Genomic DNA, 17,991 nt, shown 5'->3' on the forward strand with positions numbered 1-17,991 from the left:
TTTTTTTTTTTTGAGAGAGCACATGTGAAAGCAAGCAAGGGGGAGGGGCAAAGGGAAAGAGAGACAGAATCTCAAGCAGACTCTGTGCTGAGCAGGTGTGCAGACTTGATGCCATATCCTGACATCATGATCTGAGCCGAAATCAAGAATCAGACAATTAACTGACTAAGCCGCCCAGGCGCCCTAAGATGATGGATGCTAACTGAACTTATTGTGGTAATCATTTTACAACATTTGTAAGACAAATCGTATCTGGGGGGGCCTGGGTGGCTCAGTCGTTGGGTGTCTGTCTTCGGCTCAGGTCATGGTCCCAGGGTCCTGGGATCGAGCCCCGTATCAGGCTCCCTTCTCGGCAGGAAGCCTGCTTCTCCCTCTCCCACTCCCCCTGCTTGTGTTCCCTCTCTCGCTATGTCTCTCTCTGTCAAATAAATAAATAAAAATCTTAAAAAAAAGACAAATCATTATCTATAATTTAACATATACAATGCTGTATGCCAATTATATCTCAATAAAACGGGAAGAAAAAAAAAAATGACACCTGTACCAGATGATGCAACAAACAGGTAAAATCACAGTGATTCAAAACTTTAGGTAAGGTAAAAGTTCTGATATAATGTGATGAGGGTATAAATTAAATCCAATCCCTCGATTTTTTTTCTTTCCTTCTTTCTTTTTTTTTTTTTTTTTAGAGGGTAGAGGATGGAGGGGCAGAGGGAGAGAGAGAGAATTTCAAGCAGGCTCCATGCCCAGTGTGGGCCAGACACGGGGCTCGATCCCACAACCCTGGGATCATGACCTGAGCCAAAATCAAGAGTCAGACGCTTAACCGACTGAGCCACCCAGGCACCCCTTGATAAGATTTTCTTTTGAAATTACCTATGGTTTGTAACCTTTCCTTAAACCATGGGTAACATAATCAAGGACTAACAAGATCTAAGTGGCCTAGTCTCAAACTGGGTCAATCAGTCAGGGTTGGCTAAGAATCTTGGCTCCCTGACAAGAAATAATGTTAAGCATCAAGGAAGTTTTCCTTTAGCTTATTTGGAACTACAGTCACATTCTTTTGCATTACCCACTTACCGCTGAAAATATTCACCACAATTTTTTAAAAACATAGAAGGCATATTTTATATAATAAGCTTCTATGAGGTAGAAAATCTCGCTATATCCTGAACATAGCACATTTCTTCTCGTCAATGATCTCCACTTTCTATTTCATACTATTCTTCTACAATTCATGAGTTTTGCACATTTTGTATCCTGGCACTAGAAAACAGATGCTTGTGGCTTCAGCCTATGGGAGCTCTTTGTTCCAATGACTTGGGTTCAGCATAATTTGTCTAATGCTGAGCTCTGTCACTGAGAGCAGTGCAGTTTCAGCTCTCTGGCACAAGAGCAGCTTGGGAAACAGATGCTTTAAGTCAGTGATTTTGTAGCAAAGATTTGGCACCGCCTTTTTTTTTTTTTTTTTTTTTTTAAGTACCATTCTCTTTTTAACAGAGATTCTAGGAAAGTATTCAGCTTCACTTATAAAAAAAGCATGTGGGCTCTTCCAGTTTATTTAAAGTCACCATGTCCTCCACCTACTCATTTTTTCAACTCTGGGTTTTTTGTTTTGTTTTGATTTGGGTTTTTTTGCTGTTTTTGTTCAGAAATATTTAATTTCTAAACTTACAGGGCTATATTGTTAAATGCTTATTACCAGTAGGTATCCTCTTCCTATGTTGCTTCTTTTATTCTATGAAATATTTTGACCCATCTAGAAAAAAAGATCATAGTGTAATAGGAATTCTCAACCATTAAGAAATTTCATAAAAACTGTTTTTCATTACACATAAAAAATAACTCAATGTGGAGAAAAATCCAATTCTACTCGTATATTTTAGTCACAGGCCTTCCGAAATTATTTCTGAGTTTCCAGATTTAATACAGACTGAACTTAAATTATGGATATACCCAGGAAGGAGCCTTTATGTCTTCGGAAACCAAGCTCTTTACTAATTAATATACAGCTATTACAGTAGTAAACCTTTTAATCTTCCATAAGATAACAATATTCTGATATAAAAATTACATTCATCTCAAACTGGAAAAATTTTGCAAACATTGCATAAATCTAAAACATGGTATTTATTAACTAAAATTAGGTCTATTTTAACAAGTATTATATAATATTATTAATACTTACTAAGTCACTTAGGTATCACTGCAGGTATTATCATTTTTTAAATTTAGAGATTACAGTAAGCTTATTAAATGAATAATCCCAAGCAAGACCTAATCATTTACAAACACTGGATAAGACAACATTTCAAAATTTAACTTTTATGTTGCAGTTACTTTTAAAACTTAGAGAAATTGCTACTTAATATTTCGATCTAAATTTTCATATATATTTAAGACTTACCTACCTCTTTGGGGAATATATTCTTGGATATTTAAATTCTGACTATGCTTTGCCTTAATTTCCATCAAGTGTGTATAGGCCCTGAGTAACAGGTACCATGTTTGAACAATACCTGGTACTTGCCACCTTCTTCTCCCCTGCAGATATACTCTGGAGAGCCTTGGTTTTTATTTTGTATTTTGTTTTCACTTCCTCTAGCTCTGATCAAATATTGTTCAGCTATAATTCTGTTCCATTATTCTTTCGGAATAATGAATAATAATGAAAAGTGTTACGAGTTTTAGTTTTCCAAAAATAAGGCCTCCTAGGTTTTTGATCCCAATTCTTGAAATAGAGAAGAATTCCCAGGACTTTATGTGCCAGACAACTATCACAAACTCAAAACTTCCTTGTGTCTGAATACTCCACAAGCCATAAAAACTAACACAATGTTGGTTTCTCCTTTCGCCAATAGAAACATGTTTTGCCACAAGAAAAAGATGAAGTAATTTGTTGAGATGCTCTAGAGATATTCTAATTTCAAAAGTTACGGTATTTGCATTTGAAAACAAAAAGTTTTCTTATCATAGAAAAAATCATAATCATAGCTTATGATTCTTATCACTGAGCAAAATGTACGTAACCTGACCAGAATGGCAACCTGAAAATGTCAACGTTGACCTTATTATTATGAACAATTGGGAACCTCCTTGGGGTAAAACCAACCTGAAAGCCTAATTGGAATTCCCATAGAAAATGAGTTAGTGACATTTCCCCTGAAGTCAAAGATATGGCATCCCTTACGTGTGGCTCTGATGCAAATGATGACAAAATGTTTTTGATCTAAGCCCTTAAATAACTCTCTATGAGATGGAATAAAATTTTCCTTTCGTCAGATTATCATTTAAATAAATAGTAAGTTCTGATGGATTTTCTTTCCATGTGTTCTTTTAACCTGTGAATTTCTATTGCAATATTTTATAGTTTTCGGTTAATACTTAAAAATGGTTAAATGTTTTTAAACACAGCAATTTTTATACCTTCACAATTTATGGAATCATAAATGTGACTTTCAATAATTAAAACTATTTAGTAATTAAAACTATTTTTCTAATATCCAGTATGTGGGATAGTTGAGCACACGTGAATCTTCAAACACAAAGAACACCTTTTACTGCATTCATTTTAGCAATAGAAAAATACACTACATCAACTCAAAATGATTTTATGGTTTCTTATATTAAAAACTGCTCTAAGAAAAACAAAAACAAAATAGTTTTAAAATACAAATATACTGAACAACACTAAATTCGTTTAAGACTATTCTGAACTATTTCAAGATTTATTGTCAGAAAATGAGCTCTAAGTCCTAGTGTAAAAATAAAAGAAAAAGGAAAATATAAAGTCCACCCATCTAATGAATATACTACTGTAATATATTGAAATACAGGACCTGTAACAAATAGTTTTAATACAATAATTCCACTAATATTCAAATTTCAAAATCTGAACAACAGAAATAAAATTAATCAACAACATAGCTGAACCTCAGGATTCATTTTTAGAAAGCCACAACAGAAGAATATATTAATATAAGACTGAAGGACTTGTACTTGGTTATGAGAAAAACTGGGGAAGGAAGGTTATTGGTCCCAACTCTACAGGGTATTATCACTTTAAGTACAGGTTGCAGATGGAATCTTAAATGGATCTTAATTGTACTCCTGTCAATCAACTGCTGGTTCTTTATATTCATAACCTTTATATACAAGGTAGACTAGATGAGCTTAGAAAGAGATATACACAGAACGAATGAAAACAAGAGCTAGGGTAGCTTTATTTATTCATTTTTTTCAAAGGTTGGCCCTGACAAGTCTCCACAACAGCATCACATTTCAACTGGTTGAACCTGATTGAGAAAACACGCAGTTCCTTGCCAGTGCTGTGATGTGCATTTTGGAGTAAAAGCAAAAACCGAAGAATGATTCCTAGCACATTTAAAGTAGAAAGAAAAAGTACTCTACTTAAATAGGCACTAAACCCTCATTTCTAAATTAATTTTAATTTAGAAAATTAAAATTTAGAAAAATTGCCATCTTTTTCTCCCCTGCAGATATACTCTGGAGAGCCTTGGTTTTTATTTTGTATTTTGTTTTCACTTCCTCTAGCTCTGATTAAATATTGTTCAGCTATAATGTATATTTTATATACAAAATGTATATACAAAATATATAAAATGTATATACAAAATATACAAAAATGTATATTTTACTCTAAATAGAATCAGATGACAATATTTTAAATGTCCCTCATATCCTCACGGCATTAACGCATTTTATTCTCATATACTCAGAATTTGACGATTCTAAAACCTAAAAAAAAAAAATCAAAGAGAATGCCAAAAAAATTTTGTATAAAGCACAATCACCACATTAACATTTAATTAAGCACAGACCAAAAAAAACCCACACAAATAAAGATTGACTTCTGTTATAAGATCAGTACCTTTTCCTGGACAAAGCTGGTGTACCCCAAGGAGAGGGGAGAGAAGACTCACTTGTCAGGCAAGGAGGGATCTGTTCTGCACGACTACAGACAACAAAACAGACAGGGCGGTTTAGAGAGGTTAGAAGAGAACACCAGGTTGGCAGTTGGTTAGTTTCACACGAAATACCAGTAAAAGTGTAATAAGGAACATCTTCCATACTCAGCAGGAACAAGAAACAACACTACAACACATGCACTGAGGAAAACAGAAAAGCATGCTTAAGGCAGATGCTTATCTATTAATGTTAACACTTAACACATTTGTTAAACAGAGTGCCGTAAGCCCTGTTTTTAACAAAGAAAACTAAAAATGAGGTATACTAACTAGGGTAAGTAGAAAAGAGAAAAGTGGCTGAATCTAAATATAAAAATATCAACCTCAAACAGCTTGTTCCTTGAACACTTCAACGTACTATGTTTCTTTTAACAATATATATGCATTTTTATTTTCAAGATGTTATACTTTCTTATCTAAATGTTAAGGTCAAAGAAATATTGTCAAGAAGGAAGAAACATCTCAGTAGATATTTCAAAGTAGATTACTTCATGGTAAACGATAGAAAACCTATTAGAAAGCTTTATCAAAATAGAGTTATTTGCTTTACTTATGGGGCCAATACAGAAACAATCCAGTTATTTTACGAAATAAAACTATGGCAACTGTTAAAAGTGATAATGCTTGGGACAAATGAGCACCATGACCACTCTTACATTATTTTCAAAGAAAACACTTTAAGAACTGAAAATAAATGATTTAGGTAAAGTGGCACTCCTATGATCTGCCTTAGAACCCTGGAATTCCCTCATGATAGATTTTATCACAATATATTGTCATTGTTTATGTGTCTGTATTTAAGCTAACGGACGACCATGTCTAAAAGTAGTCTTGTGCTTGAACCCTCAAGACCAGCACAATAACATGGCACGCAGTAGGTGTTCGTTAAGTACTTGTTTAATGGAAGGAATGAGTAAACAAATCTGAAAGACTCTCGAACCACCAATGTCTCTTATGGAGCTATATTCTTTTTTAATGATTACAAAATGTTGAGAATGATGAGGAATGCTGAAAATATATCATCTGTCTGGAAATACATATAATAATAACCATGTTCTCCTACTGATAACTAGTATCAGTAAGTCTGGATGTACCTAATGTTGAGAATAGAGGAAAAAGAGAATAATAGTAAACACCACCATTAAAGTAAACTTCATACAAACTTACATTAAGTGCCTCAAAAGCTAACTGACCCTAGATTGACAAATAATACACAAATATTCACGTTGAAAACCTTAACATCAGAGCAACAGTAATATTCGCAAATAAACTGACAGATACGCAAATAAGAGAAAAGATTCATTTTCCTTTTCCTTCAGGTTAACTTATAATTCAAACCTTAATGCTGAGGTCAGACACAGCATACCCTTTAATTCAGAGCAAAGCCATACCTGTCAAAAGAATCTGTGGCTACTTTGTAGAGATAAATAAAGAGTTTACTGCAATGCCGTAAAGTGGGTGACACTGTGTCCATCGAGATTACATCTTCCTCCAAAAGTCTTTGAAATGGCTGTGTGTTTGAGGGGAAGACATTCATGGGGCTTATTTTTCTTAGGTCTGAGAAGCAGCCAAGAAATCGAACGGCATCTGCCAACTTCTCATACTGAATCTCTGTTTTGAAGAAATGAGAGTTGGCTGGCTCATAGCGCATTGCTGCAGTCAACGTGCAGAACACAGTGTGGAGAAGTTCAAACACTTGATTCTGGTTCACTTTCTCCCAGCCATTCTTGGGTGGTGAGCTCAAAGACCTCTCCATAGCAACAAGCAAGGATGTAATGTACACAAATCCTCCAACTTTCCTAAAAACTGTTCTTGAACGATGGCTTTCTCGAAGGACTGATAGGAGGGCCTACAGGGGATGAGAAAACAAACAAAGGGTTTCCCTTATAATTAAAATTAAAACAAAATACATGAATGTCATGAATTTCTATGAATACCTCAAAGGAATGTTTTTGTCATTTCCCCATTAAGCAGCCCTATGAAGCATATCAAATATTTTACTAATTAAAAAAATGACATATTACACAAAAATAGACATATAGATCAATGGAACAGAATAGAAAGTCCAGAAAGAAACCCACACTTATATGGGCAATTAATCTATGACAAAGGAGACAAGAATATACAATGGGGAAAATGGACCGTCTTGGCAACAAATGGTGCTGGGAAAAATGGACAGCCACATGGAAAAGAATTTAACTGGACCACTTTCTTACATCATACACAAAAATAAACTCAAAATGCATTAAAGACCGAATTGTGACACCTGAAACCATAAAACTCCAGAAAAACAAACAAAAAAAAAAACGAAACAAATAAAACCCCAAAAAACAACAACAAAAAAACAAAACACACACACACACACACAGGCAATAATTTCTTTGACATCAGCTGTATAAACATTTTTCTAGATAGGTCTCCTGAGACCAGGGAAACAAAAATTAAACTATGGGGACTGTACCAAAATAAAACGCTTTTGCACAGCAAAGGAACCCATCAACAAACAAAACTAAAAAGCCAATCTACTGAATGGGAAGTGATATTTGCAAATGATTTATGTGATAAGGGGTGAATATCTAAAATACATAGAGAACTTATACAACTCAACACCAAAAAAACAATACAATTTAAAAATGGGCAGAAGACATAAATTGACATTTTTCCAAAGAAGACATACAGACGGCCAACAGACACATGAAAAGATGCTCAACATCACTCATCATCAGGGAAATACAAATCAAAACAATAATGAAATATCATCTCACACCTGTTAGAATGGCTAAAATCAAAAACACAAAAAATAACAAGTGTTGGCAAGGATGTGGAGAAAGGAACCCCTCGTGCACTGTTGGTGGGAATGCAAATTGGTGTAGCCACTGTGGAAAACTGTATGGAGGTTCCTCCAAAAATTAAAAATAGAAATACCATATGATCCAATAATTCTACTACTGGATATTTATGAAAAGAAAACAGAAACACTAATTCGAAAAGAAGACTAAGGCTACATCCAAATCCTGATGGAAAAGCTTTTCTTTTGATGGAAAATGACATCAATGAATTCAGTGATTTTTATAAAGTAATTGTATTAAATAAGTAAAATACATATTCTAGTATAATTTTACACAATCATGAACACTTATGACTGTGTATGTATACAAACTGATTTATTCTAGAAAAGAAGCCAGGGCAGCCAAGACCTGAAGTATTTCAATTCATATAAAGTGACCATATCCTGATTCTTTGGAAAGAGGAGCAACTTCAGGGGACTTATTAGACAGTCCCTCTTGCAAAGAGAATTAGAGTTTGATGGCTGAAAGTGCTCTTGCCCAGAACAGCTGTAAGTACTATGAAATAAAACCTGAAGGAAACAAGTAAAACAATCTTTTAGAACTATTAGTTATTTTCTGAACTGTCATACTTTTAACTTAGTTTATTATTAAAAATAACACATTATAAAATTAGCTGACGTTTTATAGGCTATGTATAAGGCACTTCTTTAAATTGTGTATTAGCGTATTTAAACCTCTCCTTAATCCTATGTGTTAGGCACCATTATTGTCCCCACTTCATAAATAGTGGTTAAATGTGGTTCAACGTGGTTAATTAACTTGCCTAAGACTGTACGGCGTACACAACGGCAACAGGAGGACATAAAACCAAGCACAATGCTGCCCCCACTCATGCACTTAACCATGACACTACTGGCCCAAAGGGCAATCTGAAAACTGTTTGCCGACACGTGGGCTCCTTTTCCCTGTTTCAGTCACTGGAACACCATGGGTATCTAATATTACTTAAGACACCGTTTATTAGGTTCCCAATCATTACATTTAAAAAGGCCATTTTAGTAAAATATCTCACATTTCTAATGGTATTTGAAGGGAAAGGCTAAATATTAATATATATAATTACCCTTTTGAAATACACTGCTTCAGAAATTAAGATATTATATGTACCAATGCCTTAATTATTTTAAAAGACAGAAAATATGCAATCTGTAGATACATACAAAAATCTAAAATTCAATGCATTCCATTATACTGCCAATAAATTTCCATTTTATCAGGATTTGACAGTACACTTTCCCTATCTTGTCAAATTTAATAAACTGTATTTATACTTGCAATATCAACTTTTTGTTTCCTTTTTAAACATTTTATCATCTAGCCTGGAGATTAAATGCAAGGGCTTGAGTCAGAATGCTTGGCTTGAAATTCTGACTCCAATGTTACAAAACATTCTACCATGGTCAGTACTTAACCTCTCTGTGTCTGAGTTTTCGCTTGTGTAAAATAGAGGCAATAATGATAACTTTCTCCACAGGAAGTAAAACTGTTAGCAAAGTGCCTGACATAAGCCCATGACCATCATCGTCTTCAAAAACACACTGGGGAAAACAGGACAAGTATTATTTTATATAGGAAGAAGGGTGAGTTCAGAGTCAAAGTAATATGCAGAAAACCATATTGCAGGTTGGAATTAGGATAAGGGTTAGAAAACAGTGCTTATCAACGCTGAGTCCCATTGTCTATATTACATACTTCTGGATAAGTTCCCCTCCAACTACCTCCCGACTAACACTCTCCTGGCACTCCAACATCATCATAGCTTCATCTCAGTATCTGAAAACTTTCAAATACTGTGAATGATTTAATATGCTGCTTCAATCAATAATTAATGATCAGTAGCAGATGCTAAAGTTACAACGCACTGTTGATGGTAAGTGGTTAATTAGACAAAATCATCATATATATATATATATATATATAAAGATTTTATTTATTTGACAAAGAGAAAGAGAGAGAGCACAAGCAGGGGGAACAGCAGGCAGAGGAAGAAGCAGGCTCCCTGCTGAGCAAGGAGCCCGATGCGGGACTCAATCCCAGGACCCCAGGATCATGACCTGAGCCGAAGGCAGATGCTTAACTGACTGAGCTACCCAGGCATCCCCAACAGCTATATATTATCTACATAATTTGCATAAACATAATGCATACAATTCAAATTTGTGCATCAGGATAAGTATAAAATACCGCATATGGAATTTTGGGTTTCTGCACAAATAATTAAAAATTAAATTACACAGGTCTGTGGTTGTGTCAGCTGAACAGAGGCACCAAGAAGCAGTTCTGAACGCAGCAAAAATGGAAATTGAAATCGAGGTCCCAAATCCTCCTTGCTGCCTCCCTACACTCCTTCATGCCCTCAAAGCAGTGCAATGCTGGAGCCGGCTCATACAAGCTCTTGAGAGCCAACTGTTGTATTTTTGGAATTTTATGTGTCTTGTTAAAACACAGGCATGATTAAAAATTAAGTTCTATAAATTTACAACTAAATAAATTATTTTAAAAACAAACATAGTAAATACTCAAAGCTCATCACTTCCCAGTTATTTTCTGTATTTTACTATTGCCTGTACTCATGAGATACTACGTAGTGGGTTACTATTGTCCATCTCTTCCCAATCCACACTCAGTAACACATTAACAGCCCAAAACAGATCATAGTGGCAGTATTTACACCATGGAAATTAATAAGTACAACACATGAGGACCTCCCTCCTGCCCTCCTCCAGTCTGAGAGTCAGTTAATTACCATTCACCAGAACAACACTGCCTTACTATTACAGGTCAGCTCATTACCTCCTGCTGGCTTTATCTATCAATGTTTTACAAGTTCAATTAAAAAGGCACCAAGAAAGAAGGAAAATGTATATTAAAAAAGCTGGCAATCTTAACATCTTTGGAAGGCACTTTTTTTTTTTTTTCTGAACAATACCTTCAAATACACAAATATTCCCCAATATTGATACACATGTAGATTTCCTGCTCACCAGTGAGATAAGTTGTGGTCAGACTGTGTTTTAAAATAAAATGCGTATTCAAAATTGTTATTATACTCAATCAAAAAAGGATGAAATATACAATAGGGTAAAGAATAAGAGAAAGTCGAGAAAGTCACTGAATAAAGCAACAAGTAATAAAAGAAAGCTATGATTCTAGAAGGTAGCTATTCTTGCTGTGATGTCTGTGCCAGGACTAGGTGAGGATACACGGGGAGGGTGTCAGAGGGGATGGAGATGGCGACCTCAGGGCCTCGGGGGCCAGAGAAGACACTAGCTTTTCTTCTACTACTATGACTTTAACATAATTTTAGACTTGAAGAAAAACTGCAAGAATAGTTTATGACCAACTTAAGTCATTTAAAAATAACCACAGAATTTAATGGTAAGAGAGCAGTAACAGCTTATTAAATTTACCCTTAAAATATCAGTCTTCAACTGCAGTTCTGTTGGTGGAGCTGAATGCATTAAGCCCAGGAGAGTGCCCATGTCATCCTCCCCATTTGGAGAGAGCACCAACTGCTGGATAATCATCAGGGCATGCTGCCGGCACTGTGGGTACTTCACTATATTATGCGCACATCTTGCACCTCCAAATTCTCGGAAAATTCCTTGAGAGAGAAAAAAGAACAACATGGGCTAACTTAAAACCTTCTAAGTCAGATGGGTTAAAAGTTGATCTTTTTGTAGGAAGAGTAACTCAAAAGATTGCAAATAAAACCCACCCAGCCATTTCACCTTTTAAATTACCACACACAACTGCACTACGGGAGGTCAGCAAAGAAGCAAATTCTCTCTAGACTGCCTTAATGAAAGATTAATGCCCTAATATGTTCACCATGTTCAAATTTTCCAAATCTAGAACATTCAGAAATTCTACACGTAGACACAAAAGAGGCCAGTGGCCACTGTAAAGGTGGCTTTAAGCTGAACAATACTGGAATTTTTATGTAAAGGCTTTCAGCTGAACAATATTGGAATTTTAATGTAAAGGCTTTAAGCTGAACAATACTGGAAATCAAATTATGTAAAAAGTTTTCAGATGAACAACAGCCCAAATAAACAAGATTTAAACTGAACAAGGCATCCAAAGTATCTGCAAGAAAGGAGTGGAATAAATTATTCTTTAATGAGAAAAATCACAAGGAACCAAACTTCTTGATGAAGTAGAGCACATGAACAAAAAAAAGACAAACTCTGTAATAAAAAGCATCAGTCACTGTACCACTCCAAAGACTTTTATAGACTGATTTAATCTTTAACCCTTACTGTACAGATGAGGAAATGAGACATACAGAAGTTGGGTAACATGGCCAAGGTCACCCAGCCAGCAAATGACCGAGCAGGAGTGATACCTACATAGCTCAGCTTTAAAGCTTTAAGCTTTTAGAGTACCTTATACATGCCACTATTATAGTAGTTTATATCAGACAGTTCAGTATTATTTGTTTGTATGTTTGGCTCCCCATTAAACTTGGGATTTCCTTCTAGTCTGTATTTCAGTAAATGTTTCCTGAGTGAAAACCTGCCTGTGTATTTTGCTGTAGTGGCCACTGTCCTCTATTTAATGACTTCCTATTTGCAAACTTTGTAAGAATTACATGGTCCTGAAGTGAATGGAAGTCATGTGCTGAGATTTAGCACATGGAAGATCAAGTGTACTTACTTCCAGGTGACCAGTTAGTGCCCATTACATAATCATCATGGCTAATATTTTCTGAACACTTACTATGAGCAAAGCACCGTCTGAGTGCCCAAGATCACATAGCTAAGTAATATCTTTCTTAACAAGGAAAGATAGTCATTAAGAAAAGAGCTTTGTGAAAATGTCTGGCACTCTGGGAGATGTGTTAAGTGACTTTTAGTCACACAAGGTAAGTTCTCCACTCTCCTCCAAGAGAACTGTTCAGTCCATCCTGTGTAACACTAGCTCATGTCATCAAAAGATAATCTGCCAAATAAATCCTTTATAGTGCCTTATCCTTTTATCTAAGTCAACTAAACCTAATTAGTGGAAATAAGGAGATCATGCATTATATCACAGATGAAATATCATACCCATTAAACTTCACCATACTTATTAAATAACCTACTAAATTCATTCAACTCTGTCTTGGAATTTGCCAAAACTGTACTTAAGTAATGACATACAATTACATGTTTACATCTTTTCCCATCAGGTTATAATTCCTTCAGGGCAAGAATTATCTTTGTGTCTCGAACACCTAGCATGGTGCCTGGGACACACAATATATTTTAAATATGTTGAATATTGAGTTCCTTTGCATTCAGGCAAATAGGCAATGCATTTGTTCACTAGTTCATTTTTTCGTTCGTTCATTCCTTCACTCATTTGTAGCTTTCCATAACATTTAAAATATAATTCATGTTCCTTGGCATGGCCTGAAAGGCTCTGTATGATCTGAGCCCAGCCTTCTCATCTCAGTTCACCTCCCCGTTACTTACTCTTCTCAAACTGTATTGACATTGTTGCCTGAGAGGTTTCAAGTGATCTTTTTTAAGAGCAAGAGTGATATTTTACAAATACAAATGGCCTGTTAATGACAGACAGAAAAAGACTGAAGAGAAGTTGAGACCAAAGATAAAAATGTTATGAATCCAATCTACCTGGGAGAGGCAAGTTTTACTACAGAATCATTTTTCAATACTTCCTTAAAGTTGTAACATTATAATACTTTAACTTGAATTACTAAAAATTAAGAAAATCACTATAGGAAGCAGGTACTTTGGAAAATATTTAAACAAAGTCATTCTACTAAAAGTCTGTATTATGTAAATAAAAAAACCCACTACTCTAATGACTATTTTAAAAAAGACTACTTTAAAAGACTACTTTAAAAACAAGGCATAGTATTGAAATAATAATAATAATAATGTTACATATTTTGTCAATAAACTTATAACGGTCAAAAGTTTTGTGTTTCTAGATATGATGGTACCGTCACTGAATCAACAGTTTTTTCTCTAAGTGATAGGAACATTTCAGAAGCAAGAGTCATTAGAGAAGACAACCCAGAGATAACACTTCCCGAAGCATCTGCTAGTAACTGGTCTAGTCACCTGCATTTGTGTGGGATCCTTGAAGCAGCACTGTCAAGGTCTCCATAACCAACAAAGCCAGGTGTTTTTGGTCTTCAACTGAACTATTATTTCTTGAGTCCCCTAGGAAAAAGGACCAAAGGTTCAAGTCCCAAAAGTTGTAAGCTTTTTTTCTTGATTTGGTTTAAATAATTTAATTATTTCTTTATTAGTCACTTTTACCACTAATACAAATGATATAATATACCCTTTAAAAATGATACACGTGTCTACCATCTACCAAAAGTAAGGTCAACATCAGTGTTTACGGATTTTATTTTCGTGTGGCTAGGAAGTTACAGTTGTCTAACAAACAGGAGAAAGGAAAATGCCAGTGTTGGGTGATGTATGGAGGTGATGAATCCCTGTGTTGTACACCTGAAACTAATATGACACTGTACATTAACTGGAATTAAAATAGAACCTTAAAAAAAAAAAAGGGAAAACGCCAAAGTTAAATGTATTCTTCTAACAAAGGTTTTCCTAATCAAGGCTAAGGTTAACAGGAGAAAACTAGATTTTAAGGCACTATTTATGAATAGTGCTATCTATTCACACTGTATTAATTCATTCAACACAGGTAATACTAAGTGCTTTTATCAGATTAGGAAGGATGAAAAATATTAAATTTAAGGTACCTAAAGGATAATATATGTGTACATATATAACATTGCTAAAAAGATTTATTTTTTTGCTCTCTAGAATTAAAAACATTGTGAGGCACCTAAACATCCCAGTTGTTTCTAGGAGCTTTTTACATTCCCTCTTAGAAGCAGAAAGTAGTACACATGAGTCATGTGGACCATAAATGTTTCCCTCAATTTTTACCTTAAATTCTTTTCCACCACAATGACATATTTCTAGCTGCCCCCCCACCCACATCCCTAACAGAGGTTGAATGAACAAGTTAAATGTGGGAAATACAAGGATATCACAATAATGCACATTAGTAAGTCATTCAAATCAACAGCCAAATGAAAGGCAAAACATGAACAAAACACCCTGCCCAAACCCCTTTGTCAAATAAAAGCGAAATTCTGGAAAATGCTTTACCTTGTTCACTTAGTGCCTGAGTTGGATCCTTCAAGAGGGCAGCATATTTGTGCAAAAGGTTTACCATGACCTCCAGAAGGCCCACCTCCCTGAACACATCTTTAAATATGTAATCGTGTCGTGTAAACTTAAGAAGTGTCTTCATTGCAATAATGCTACAGTGGTAAGAAGAGCTAGATTTTAAGAGGATGCTAACACTAATGAGTTCTTTACAAGGGATGTAATTTAAGCTAAAAACGACAAACTCCAGCATCTCAAAGTATTTGCTTTGTACTTCCGGGAGTTTAGAAATCTTTTCTGCAAACTGTGACAGTGTGTGCTGTGACTCGAGGATGAAGTAATTGGCATTATCAGCCATGTAAATATTTGTGATGGCATCAAGGATGATCTGGGCAAGGAAGTTGGTTTTTGCTTTTAAAAATGCATTCTGAAGAACTGCAAAGGCTTGGATGTTTCTCACACTGTGACCTAAAATGGAAAACAAGAACACAAAAGTAGGTGCTACATGATATTTTAATCATGGCAAACTAGTCTATTTAAACGGATCACGAATTGTAACATTTATCAACTGTTTCCTAAGAACACATCCTGTTTTCACAGAAAGTCCTGTTTTTCTCTATCTGACTTCAGTTAAAAACAATACTGTTTAAACTTTTAATGCATCATTATGAATATTCTAATTCAAGAATAGTATATATTGAAACATTAGACTGTTTTACAGAAAATAAAGCATATTATGTAAGTCCAGCCTTCTGAGTTTGGAAATGTGCAAGGATTTCACTTTTTATTATCTGTAAGATGGACCCTGACTGTAAGAAAATACTTTTAGCCTGAAGCAGTAAAAGGCCAGGGAGCAGCAAGAATGCAAGCAGGAAAACGGGGGGTTGAAAATTCTCTAAGTTCCAGTGTCCCTTTATCATGACTACACTAGAACTCTCATAAACTTTAATTTGAAAATGTATTTTGTTTTCATGCTAAAAGTACAATTTCTTTACATATACATGTGTTAAAGCCATTTATGGCTAACTACTAGCTGTATTTTTTTAACATCTGATTTTCAAACACACCAACCGAGAAAAAAAATCTGTATACCTGGCTCTTGTGAGGTAAATTAGTAAAAAATAATTATAAAGAAATTAACATATAAAGTATTTGAAGCACCTGAAAAAGAGTGTTTGCCTCTAAAAACTGTCCCCATGTTCACAACTATTAGGAATACAGGGTATTTGCCAGAGTGACCAAAACATTAACCTAGAGCCAAGAAATTAGCATAGTGCCTTACAGAATAAGCCAGATTTCAGAAAGAAGATAAACACAGAACTAGGAAAAATTAAAAAATGAGTTAGAAGGACTGCCCAGAAATCCTGGCTTAGACATTCTTTAAAAAATGAAAAGATTTTTTAAAATCTTTAATCTGTACACAATTTCAATTTTGTCTGTAACATATAAACTTCTTCTATGTGTAGCAAATACTAAAGATATATTTTTACTTCCAGCTCCAGATTCATAATATGCTTGCTCTTTGAGGATATCTTTCCTTTTTATTACCTGCAGATAATACAAGCTCAGATGGACTGGTGGACATACAATGTTAAAGTCTGACTACAAGTGACCAATGGTGACAAATAAGGTTAAAGGATAACTATATCCAATATTTTGCATCTTTCAACTAAGTGACAATATATCAGTTTTCACTATAAAGAAAGGAGTCAAAAAGAGCCGAGTTTAGAGTAATGTGGGAAAATTTGGAATTTCCCAAGTTTTATCTTCATTATCTGGTTTGAAGTGATGTCAATGACAAAAGATAAGGAATATTAATAACCAATCCCAAGAACAAACTGTCCACCATAAAAAGCTGAACCGAATACAATGTTTAAACATACAACAATTAAAAGTCAAATATAGGGGCATGTGGGTAGCTAAGTTGGTTAAGCGCCCGCCTCTTGATTTTGGCTCAGGTCATGATCTCAGGGCCCTGGGATCGAGCCCCATGTTGGGCTTCACACTCAACAAGGAGTCTGCTTGAGATTCTCTCCCTCTCCCTCTGCTCCTCCCTCCTGCTTGTGTTCTCTAAAATAAGTAAATAAATCTTCAAAAAAGAAAAAATAAAAAGCTTTCTGCTGGTGAGGATACAAAGTTTTATAAAATATAGAAATATAAGTCATTCTCAAGCATTAACATACACAGATAAGTTTACCACCTTCATTAATAACTCAGTTTACCTTTTCCTTTAAATTTTGTATGTCTATACTGTTCCATTTGATTTAAAATCAGCACTAAAAATAAGGTCGGTAAACTATACCTATGTATAGAGCAATATAAGGTAGGTACATTCATTTTGACCTTTTAAATGTGATAATCAATGAATATGTAAAAAATTCCTTAGTAGCAGGAATTTCCTTTTCACAGATGATGAAAGGGAAACCAATGAAACCAAAGCAAATATTCCCCCAAAGTACTCTGAACAAACAACTGACAAAAAGATAAACAGTGTCACTATATCAGAATATAGCCAGCCCCAACTCCTAAACAGTCTAAACTGAAGAGTTACAATCTGCGAAGACTATCATTGCTTCATTCTATCAGTGCTACACAGGACCCTGTCACACTTGGCTTTCCTCATCTCCATTCTTTTACAATAATCCATCATCTCTTATCCAAAACTAGATTAAAAAGAAAAGTAACAGCAAAAAACCCCACTAAAACCAAAAATCAAATTTAACAGTCATAGGTAAAAATGGATAATATTTTAAAAATCAACTGCATTTCTAGAAACTAGCAACAAGAAATCTGAAATGAAATTAACAATTATGTTCATAATAGTATCAAAAAGAATAAAATATTTAAGAATAAACTTAACAGAAGAATCGAAAGTTCTGTACAATGTACACTATAAAACTATGCTTAGAAAAAATAAGACCCAAATAAATAGAAAGCTATATATATATATATATATTCATGGATTGGAAGATTCAATATTGTTAAAATGTCAATTCTCCCCAAGTTGAT

General features: G+C 34.7%; 1 protein-coding gene across 4 annotated transcripts in view; it reads right to left on the bottom strand.

Moving 5' to 3' along the window:
• Positions 1 to 17,991, bottom strand: part of WDFY3 (WD repeat and FYVE domain containing 3) — a 234,122-nt gene that overhangs the window by 114,027 nt on the left and 102,104 nt on the right. For 3 of the 4 annotated variants that reach the window (XM_032400713.1, XM_032400714.1, XM_032400712.1), the window contains exons 9-13: positions 14,983 to 15,450; positions 13,912 to 14,013; positions 11,248 to 11,441; positions 6,380 to 6,837; positions 4,892 to 4,975 (exon numbers count right to left, since the gene is read on the bottom strand). In XM_032400713.1, the coding sequence (XP_032256604.1) occupies positions 4,892 to 4,975; positions 6,380 to 6,837; positions 11,248 to 11,441; positions 13,912 to 14,013; positions 14,983 to 15,450 (1,306 nt within the window). The remainder of the gene's footprint in view (positions 1 to 4,891; positions 4,976 to 6,379; positions 6,838 to 11,247; positions 11,442 to 13,911; positions 14,014 to 14,982; positions 15,451 to 17,991) is intronic. The other variant, XM_032400715.1, reaches the window with a different exon arrangement.

This window comes from Phoca vitulina, unplaced genomic scaffold (genome assembly GCF_004348235.1).
Source record: "Phoca vitulina isolate PV1807 unplaced genomic scaffold, GSC_HSeal_1.0 scaffold3, whole genome shotgun sequence".
Taxonomy (NCBI): Eukaryota; Metazoa; Chordata; class Mammalia; order Carnivora; family Phocidae; genus Phoca; species Phoca vitulina.